Below are 9,934 nucleotides of genomic sequence, written 5' to 3'. Positions count from 1 at the left end.
TTCAGAGATTGCTGCTATCTCTGCAAAAGTATGACGTAACAGTAGAACACGTACGCGGAAAGGACATTCCCGTTTCTGATTACTTGTTAAGGCACTCAGTAAATGAAACTTACCCGACACTGATTGAAGGTTTGGACACACACGTCCATTCGGTTAAAAGACAGCTTCTTGTAACCGACTCACGACTTGAAAAAATAAGACAGGCTATTAGAGACGATCATGACATGAAAGTATTGAAACGGACTATACTACAAGGTTGGCCGGAATCGCGGTCAGACTGCGAGTCCGCGGTAACCGATTTCTGGAATCACCGGGACGAATTGTCATTCGAAGATGAACTATTTTTCAGAGGTCAAACACTCCTCATTCCAAAATCCCGGCAAGTAGAAATGGTTAAACAGGTTCGAACAGGTCACCTAGGTGTAACCAAGACTTTACAGCGCGCCAAAGACTGTTTGTTTTGGCCTGGCATGCAAAGGCAGATCACAGAACACGTGTTGCAATGCCCTATATGTTTGACTCACAGAGATTCAAATACGAAAGAACCCATGATCTCTCTAGAATTCCCAGACAGACCGTACCAAGTTTTGTCAACAGACTTGTTTCATTTGGACGGCAGAGACTATCTACTTACGATTGATCATTATTCAAGATTTTTTGAAGTTGACCATTTGACAAATACACGATCTAGTACGATTGTTCACAAACTGCAGGCACATTTTGCTCGCAATGGAATTTGCGATGTTTTACATAGTGATAATGGGCCTCAATTTTCGAGCTCAGAATTCGCTGATTTTGCAAAATCATGGAATTTCAAACATCAAACGTCTTCACCTCTTCATCCCCAGGGTAACTGCTTGGCTGAACGCGGAGTAGGTATTGCGAAGAAAATTATGAAAAAAGCAAGTGGTCAAAATGTATACCTTGCTTTATTAGAATATAGAAATACTCCACTAGATTGTGGATACACCCCTGTTCAACTACTTTGTAGTCGCAGAACCAAATCAGTTTTGCCAATCACAAACAAAGCTCTATTGCCCCAAATAGTGAATGCTAGCAAGGTGAAACAGACGGCTATTCATACAAAATCGAAGCAAAAGCAGCATCACGATTCATCATCAAGGCAATTAAAGCCCATATCCATTAATGACTCTGTTAGAGTTCAAACAGGAAAAATTTGGGTTCCTGCAAAAGTCGCGCAACAAAATGGACCGAGGTCATTCACTGTACAAACACGAGATGGAAAAATTTACCGCCGAAATCGCAAAGTTCTACATAAAACAAATGAAATTGTGTCAGACATCCTGCCTTTAGATTACAACATTTCGGCTAGCTCTCCGATTTCCCCAGATGCGCCCCAGTCGGTCAGCTCAGGTCAAATTCCGACTTCAAGCAATTCAAACAGTGAATCAGGCTCCCCTTATGTAACACGGTCTGGCAGATTTGTGTGAAGGAATGTGCGCAACTATGATCAGAACTGGGTTAACCACTAATCAGCGATCAAATGCTGATAAGCACATTTTCCTTTACCTGTGCTTTGAACAATGTAGGAGCAGTGGTTAACTAGCACGATTTATTGTTTTTACATGTAATGTATACAACTAATCCACATTGGTATTAGCATCTCATTTTGTAATGCAATAACTTATTTTATTCCAGAACGAGGAAGATGTTCTATATCTATGGAACGGACTATAGATAGACTGACCACGTGATTGGCCAGAGCCCGCGGAGCCCGGCACGCTCCAGCGTCAGTCATTAGCTATAGCTCGATAGGATAACACGCAACTGTAGATTGTGTATTAAACTGTTAATTAGACATAGCCTTTTGTACTTGCCTTCACCCTTGTGTTGACTTTACATTAGCACTACTACAAATATAAAACACACCCCCCCTCCAAATAAAATAAATTAATTTAAATAAATCTGTGTACAGTTTACAGCCTATGTGTATTAATCCTGGGAGTAAGTATTATTGGTCCCAAATTAATCTTAATCTAATTGCCGTGTGTCCTCCTATCAGATCTCCGATCTGAGTATCCTGCTGTGCAGTTTTGGGGGGTTTATTATAGAAATGAACCCTATATGGCCCAGAGCTAATAAAGAGATATACAGAACATTGACCCCTACACCAGTGCAATTAGCAGGAGATGTACATTAGCGGATTGTCATGCCAAACATTCCTTAAACTAGTGCTTTAAAAAACAGTGACAACAAGTTTTCAAAATCTAAGAATGTATTATAAATAATAGTTAAGTAATGTAACGTGCGACGTCAGCAAGGCCAACAAGATCCATTTAGGGAAAAGCATACTCGACCCTGAAGGGGTCCACCGGTCTTTCATACAGTAAATTCTCAATCCACACAGACCCCGGGCTTTGCTAATTTGCATATTACCAACCAAGTAAACATACGTACTATGAACGTACTTCCGTCTATAACGGAATGTTATACAAAACAAAAAATTAAAAAGTCGTCAAAACGTTCAGTCTGTGAGAGCGCAGCTTTAAAAACGTGATCAATGGTAAAGGATTATTTACAAAGCCAAACCGATACCCTAACCGCTCGGTGATTCGCCACTACTAACTGTTGTGTGCTACCAAAAAAGGCGCGCCGGTTGAAGAATAAAAATAAAGTTATTGTTGTTTATCTTAAAATGCCGAATGTAAAACCAATGCGATATGCCCACAGTGATGGATTTACTGACGTTTGTTTTAACAGCGATGGCAGGTATTGGGTTATTATCTTTATCATTGCCTGAGCCTGGTTTACGGTGTGAACCAAAAATATCCGAATTATTTGATCCGAAAAGTAGTTAATACTTAAGTTATATATTTGTATAAACTAGGAAATTTGTATTAACTTATCGTATCAAATTAAAACGTGTTTTAACAACTGCAAATATGTTTTTAATCATTTATAAAAACAAATAGAGGATGAACCCATCAAGTATCGAAAATTTGTTGTTGAAAATTGTTTGGTGGTGGTGGTTTATCGAATTATGGCTTTGTTGTCGCCTATGATCTCAATGTGCTGTCGACTTTGTTCGTTGTGGTCGTCTTGGTGCTTTCATTCTCTGTGAACTTGAACTCTTTACCTTTTGTAGAAAAATAGAAAGTTGCTATTGAGTTTTATTGTTGTTACTATTATAATTTTTTTTTTATTATTATAAGTATTATATTAATTTTTCTTGCGGATTTAAACTACAGCCTGTTTGTATCTCACTGAAAGTCACACAATAAAGTAACCATTTCTTGCGCACTGAAAGTCACTCAATAAGTAATCAATCCTTGCTTAACTCCAGTTGCAATGTCACGCGCTTCCCCTGCCAGTATTCCTATTGTGATGACTGAGCATGAAACACCATGCCGACATAGAATTTTGTCCATGCACTGTTGGAGTCTATTTCTTGTGTCTGAGTACTTTGAGAAATGGAAAATATAATGTTCTGATGTATCTGGGAAAATATAATGTTTTGATGTTTCAATGTTCGTAGTGATTCCAGATTAAAAAAAATATATATGATAATTTTGATATGTATTTGATATATATTTATTTCCCAATTTCTTAATGATCTTAACTATTCTTAATTTAAGAATTCATATTATTTAAAAAAAAAAAAAGCAGACTTAATCACCTTCAATTTTCTCTCCTTTTATAGCATTGTTGTTCATATCTAGGCAAATTTCCAAAAAATCAAAATTTTAGATAATAAAAATAACACATTTTCCAAATCAGAAAGGCAATGGTTTCCTTGTGAAGAGAAATTACACTGCATTGGGACATTGTCAAGCGTTAATATTGCTCATAAAACTTCAGTTATGTTCCAGACTTCCCGAAAGTTGAAAAAAAGTGGCAGACATTTGGTCTGACAAGACATAAAAATCTGTCAGACCGAAAGGAAATCTGTCAGACCGAAACAAAAAAACAAAGTAATAACATTGCTTTATTCATCAATAGCAGCTAATTTCTTTATAAAGGCTTTATCATAATCACTCTGTCAAAATTCAAAAGTTGATCTTGATATTCAAAACACTCCTCATCAATATCGGGGTTAAGGTCCTGTTTGTCACAGAGAGTGTTAAATCTCCATTTCAAGAGCCTGATGTAAGGACTGTTTCAGTGTTGGACAGGGTGACAACCTCCTGTGATGACAATGGTTCTGGTGTAGTCTGTTCGATTATATGCAGGCACATCTAGACTCTGCCTAAAAGTACAAAATTTATCATGGACAGTGGATGTACAAATAAACTTTTATCAATAAAATTAAAAAAAAATCACAAATAAAATGCCTTTCACAACATGCCAAATATTATATTAGTGGTGAATTTAGATTACACTTTTATGCCTTATTATGGATTTAGTTTTTGTTGTACAGGATATTTTCTTTTAAATTTATAAAGGTAGAGCTATTTTTAAGATAGAAGTAATAATTGCCTACCAGCAAAGTGTCCATAACTTTCTGTTTCTGGAGGTTTGAGTTTCACCATCATCATCACAGGTTATTACTTCAATGCTTTTCTTTGTCAATAACAAGTCATTTCCTATTTATTTGCCATTTCGCAAAATAATTCTTTGATGACATTTCGTTTCATATTCATTTTCCTTTCAGAGCATTCATCGATTGATAATTTTCTCTTTATTAACTAGCATTCGTAAAATGTTAGAGAAGCCATGTTTGATGCGCAAATGACTGACAGTATATAACATGCGCACCGATTGGTTCTTCTACGGGCACTGTGCCGAAAGCGACCAATGAAAACTTGTGTAACGTTTTTCTAAGGCCCTCATGCAAAAACCCGGTTACCGGGATTTTATGATAAAACCCGGTCACCGGGAATAAAAAATAGCCGGACAGTCGGACCGATTTTTGTTCAGAAATCGTCAGACCGGATCAAAATTTGCCGGTCATGTCCGTCGGACCGACGACTTTCGGGAAGTCTGATGTTCATTATTTGTACACATAACAATTTTATGCATTGGAAAGGAGGCATAAAGTAGCGGCATCGAAGTCTGTCCATTACTGTCATGTGTCAGCAGTAACTTACAGGGGTGGCTCCAGATTATTGATGTAAGAGTGGGCGTAACTTAGGGGCGCAACCTTTTAACATGTGCCACTCCCTCAGAACCATAAGTATATGGTATATTCTGTTTGCATGGGGATTTTGGGCTTACTCCCTCAAGAAAACTTGTAGTTGGAAATGGTATATTTTGAGTGTATTTTATTACCTTTTTTTCTCCCATATTGATGAAAAAAGAAATCTTTGATGATTAAAAAGGAGGCACGCACCGGGTGCGCCTCCACTTTAAATCCGCTAGTGACTTATTAAATTTTATTCAAATTTTATTCAAACTCCACACAATGCACGCAGCATGAGAGGGTGTGTTGCACATTGCATTTGTGCTCTTGCTCAAAGTCACACTAAAGAAGTCATTAAATGAATTGACTATCATGGACAATGCCAATCAAAGTATTTGTCGCCTTCCTGTAACAGCTTTTGTTCATAATGCATTTAAATTAGTCAATTGCAACTGGGTTACATGTAACATTAGTGTGCACTTTTCCATATGTACCACATCAATATCGATGATTTATTGCAATGACCTCCCAGATTACTGAATTAGCAAAAGTTAGTTATAGATTTTTCCTCAGATCCGCAAAACCCCTGGACTATAAGTATCTTCCATGGCCAAGAGTGTAAGATGGGTTCATTCCGACCGGAGCGTAGGGTGTTTTGCGGAAACGAGGTTTACCGAGTTTCTGCAAAACACCCTGCGCGAGGGTCGGGATGAACCTATCTTACACGAGCGGCTATGGTAGATGCTTTTTCTCCCACCTCAGTTAAACAAAATAAAGTAAAAATGTATTTTTTTGCCAGAACTCTTTTGTGCTTAGTGAAAATAATTGCGTACGGATATGCAATAATTTGTGGTTGTCAAGGATATTCGCGCAGTGATTAAGAGTATGTAAATGGTCTGATTGGTCTTTAAATAGTTCTAAGAAGCATTATTTCTTGAAAGGTGCGTGAAAACTGTTTTCTGGTGACATTTGAAGCGAGAAATAATTAACTCGCGTTCTAAATATTGCCACAAGACAAGGTTTCCATGATGCGCTACAGACAACAGTCTTCAACAAGGGAGGTAATTACAATGTGGTGACCATTAAAAGAAGTTCCATACGTGTATTTTATCTTCGCCTGTGGACAAGATAAGAATTTCTAGCATTAAATTAATGGATCTACTTATCTGAGGTGGGAGAAAAATATTGTTGATTATTTATAATTTATTGTTTGTTCAATTCAGGTATATTTTAACTGGAGGGACTGACGGCGATGTGAGGATATGGAAAGGTATAGAAGATGATGATGCTATATCTCATAGATGTGGGGACAAAACATTTGCTGTGGCTATCAAGGTATTTAATTACTGGCAATATTGTCATGATCTTTCTTGCATAATGGACATGCATTTCATGTTTCATTCTCCAATGATGAAAATAACGTTCTTTTATAAAGCCTACTAAATAAAAAAAAAAGCCTACCTACCTTACCTGTTTTTGAAAAGGATCATGGATGTTTACAACCCTTAACCAAACCATTTTTTTGGGCCCAACTTATATGTACTATCATTATTGTACATGAACTGTTTTTCAAGACATGTCTGATTATCTTTTACTCTGTTAAAGGAACCTGTCTAGTTTGTAACGTTTCTTGTTTTGTTCCAGGACAATCGTTACTTTGCGGCCACAGACACAAATGTGATCCAGGCATACACGTTTCCAGATGGCGGCCCTGATGGTATACTTACACGCTTTACTGCCCCGGCCAATCATATCGTGGTCAACAAGGCCGGAACTACCCTGGTCGCTGGTGCAAAGTATGATTGAATTATTGAGCTGGTTAGGGAGTAATCTTTCATCATGGTTTTTTATGCTTATAGTTGTCTTGGCGGAAAACGTCTTAGATGTGAAATAAAACATGCTTTCAGTTGTTGAAATTAGAACAAGCCAGCAAGCCCTGTACTAGTGAGTTGTTTTTAGACTTGCTCAAAATCTTAATTTGATATGCATTAAGCTGGGCTTGATAAAAAAAATCTGCCAATTTGTAACGCAACAGTTTTGGCTAGTTAATTTAAAAGCGTACTTTAGATGGCTGTGCTTTTATCTTGTTTAAAAGACCTATCTTTTCTGTTCATTTGATTGAGATGGCCATCATTTCTATCAGTTTGTACAGTCAAAATTTCAAATCGGTTAACAACTAGATATAGTATGCAAACTAAATATGAAATTTTGTTTAACTGAATCACCTTTTCAAATTGGTTAACAACTAGATAGAGTATGCAAACTAAATATGAAATTTTGTTTAACTGAATCCCCTTTTCAACTTGGCTAACAACTAGATAGAGTATGCAAACTAAATATGAAATTTTGTTTAACTGAATCCCCTTTTCAAATTGGTTAACAACTAGATAGAGTATGCAAACTAAATATGAAATTTTGTTTAACTGAATCACCATTCTTAGTACTGTATTTTTTATGTTATAATATTAGAAAGAACTAGTTACACTAAACAATCACCATTTTAAGTGCTGTAGGTAATTTTTTTTATGGTTACACTTAGCTATCACAATTCTAAGTGCTGTAATTTAAGTTCATAAAAACAAAATGAACAATTCCATCATAAATTTCAGTGACTTCATGATCAAGATAGTGGATGTTGAATCATGCAGCACGAAGACCATCCAAGGCCATGAGGCTCCCGTGCTCAGTATAGCACTAGATCCTAAAGAAGAGTTCTTGGTAGGGAACAAGCTCAAGTTAGCGGTTTAGTTTGGTTTATAATGATGTATTTTGCTGGAATGTGACTATAGCTAATAGAATTTGACATGCAAGAGTCTGTTTCGTGGGTAGAAACCCAAACTGGTGTCCATTTTGACAGGGTATAAGAAAGCTACCTTGGAGGGGATCGATCCAACAACTTCTTGGGTAAAGAGGCGGCCACCTATAATAGAAGACAAAATTAAATAAACTATCTATGAACACTAACTTCATGGGAGAAGAAATCCACCTAAAATTAAACTCCAATTCAGATAATGATGTGTATGTCTGCAAGATATTTTGTGAAGACTGCCTATCAGACTTCTACACTACGTTTTCTTATGTTTACAAATCTAATGGCTTTAGAGGGTGAATTGTTATGACACATAAACATTGTTGTTGTTTTTATAACATTACATTTTCCTTACCAAAACAAAGGGGTGAACATAATGTATTGTGAGACAACTTAAGTTTTTTCAATACCAGCATTTTCAGCATTTGCAAATACATGTTTTGTGAGTACATTTTTTTTTCTAAATTCAATTCATGGCAGGTTTTTTGTTTGATTTAAACTGTATGATCTGAACTGCATTTATTGTAAGTGAGTAGTGTCAGCTGTATAAGGCCTAAAAAAAAAAATTGTTTGGTTAGGGTTACATCCTTAAAAAAAAATAGGTAGGGTAGGTAGGCTTTTTATTTTTTTTTATTTTATTTTTTTATTAGGTTTTATATAAGAAAATAATTTTCATCATTGGAGAATGGTGTTAAAGCTATCTTCTGTATAAGCATTTAAGGTTTAAACTTATTAAAAAGCAATTTAAAAAAAAACGAGATTTTTTTTTTTTTTTTTTAATTTTTCATAATTTTTTTTCAAACTGACTATAAAAACGGTAGGGTCGGTGCCTATTCCGTAGGTAGGGTCGGGTAACCCGAACCAAATGTATTGTTTTTTTAGGCCTAAGGTACTGCCAACAGCCTTGCTTTTAAGCTAGGTTTTTAGTTTTGGTTATATGCCTGCGGGAGAAATGCTCCTTGGTTCATTCCATTGTAGGGATACCAAAACTCATTCTTTCACTTTATATTATGACAGTTGAACAAAATACGCTGTTTCTTCTTTAAAGCTGTACTCTCACAAATATACCATTTTACAACTTTTTTTGTATTCGAAAGAGCAAATGTTTTCATAAATATCTGCAAACCAATGATATAAGATTGCCGGCAAAAAATCAGATCATAGATTTTCATATTTCTGTTAGAAAAGTAATGTTTTATGACTTAAACCGTTACTATCAGAAAAATGCATAAAAACATTAATTTTCTAACTTAAATATAAAAATCTGAGATCTAATATTTTGTCAGCAGTCACATTTAACTGGTTTCCTTGGATTTTCGCAAAAAATGGCTCATTCCAAGACAAAAAATAAAATAATTGTTAAAACGTTCAATTTGTGAGAGTGAAGCTGTAAATGTCATTATGTTATACTGCAGGCATCCTCCAGTTGTGATGGGACAGTGCGGGTGTGGAAGATGGAGGATCGATCCCAGGTTGTCTCCCTTCCCGTCCTGCCCAAGTGTAGTGATACAAGGTAGAGTTCATTGTTGAAATATATTCATCTATTATTTCAAAAATAAATATACATGGAAGTTGCTGTTACATGTAAGTTTAAAATTTCTGAATTAAAGCTGCAACAGAATGAGCGTTTTGATAACTTTTCTCTTTTTCTCTCTTGGAATGAACCATTTTTATGTAAATATGTAAAAATTAGTGAGATACGATGCCTTTCAAAAGATTAGACAGCAGGTTTTTATATTTACATCTGAAAAATGATATCTAAATGGGTAAAAGCATAACTTCTGGTTTAAAAAAAGAAAAGAAAATTTCGGCAGTTTTCCAAACAATTGAGATTTGTTCTATTGTGAGTTATCTTGCATGACTCAATTAAAGGCATTGATGCCAAAATAAGCTGATTTTGAGACATTTTTTTATCTAAACTGTCAGTCTGTAAGAGTGCAGCTTTAAAACCTGACGAAAAATGTCTTATTTCCCCCAAAAAAGTGCTGTAACTTTGTACATCTTAATTTCATTCGAAAGAAAAAGCAAAAAGTGATTACCAGGTA

At 35.7% G+C, this 9,934-nt stretch overlaps 1 protein-coding gene across 1 annotated transcript in view; it reads left to right on the top strand.

Moving 5' to 3' along the window:
* The first annotated feature begins 2,606 nt into the window (after positions 1-2,606).
* LOC128207982 (WD repeat and HMG-box DNA-binding protein 1-like) overlaps positions 2,607-9,934 on the top strand; it is a 53,915-nt gene continuing 46,587 nt past the window's right edge. The window contains exons 1-5 of the mRNA XM_052911228.1: positions 2,607-2,730; positions 6,304-6,415; positions 6,725-6,876; positions 7,690-7,798; positions 9,305-9,402. Of these exons, the coding sequence (XP_052767188.1) occupies positions 2,657-2,730; positions 6,304-6,415; positions 6,725-6,876; positions 7,690-7,798; positions 9,305-9,402 (545 nt within the window). The 5' untranslated portion in view covers positions 2,607-2,656. The remainder of the gene's footprint in view (positions 2,731-6,303; positions 6,416-6,724; positions 6,877-7,689; positions 7,799-9,304; positions 9,403-9,934) is intronic.

This window comes from Mya arenaria, chromosome 11, assembly GCF_026914265.1.
Source record: "Mya arenaria isolate MELC-2E11 chromosome 11, ASM2691426v1".
Taxonomy (NCBI): domain Eukaryota; kingdom Metazoa; phylum Mollusca; class Bivalvia; order Myida; family Myidae; genus Mya; species Mya arenaria.
Note: the sequence above shows the minus strand (reverse complement) of the source record. Positions and strands in the feature narration are given on the sequence as shown.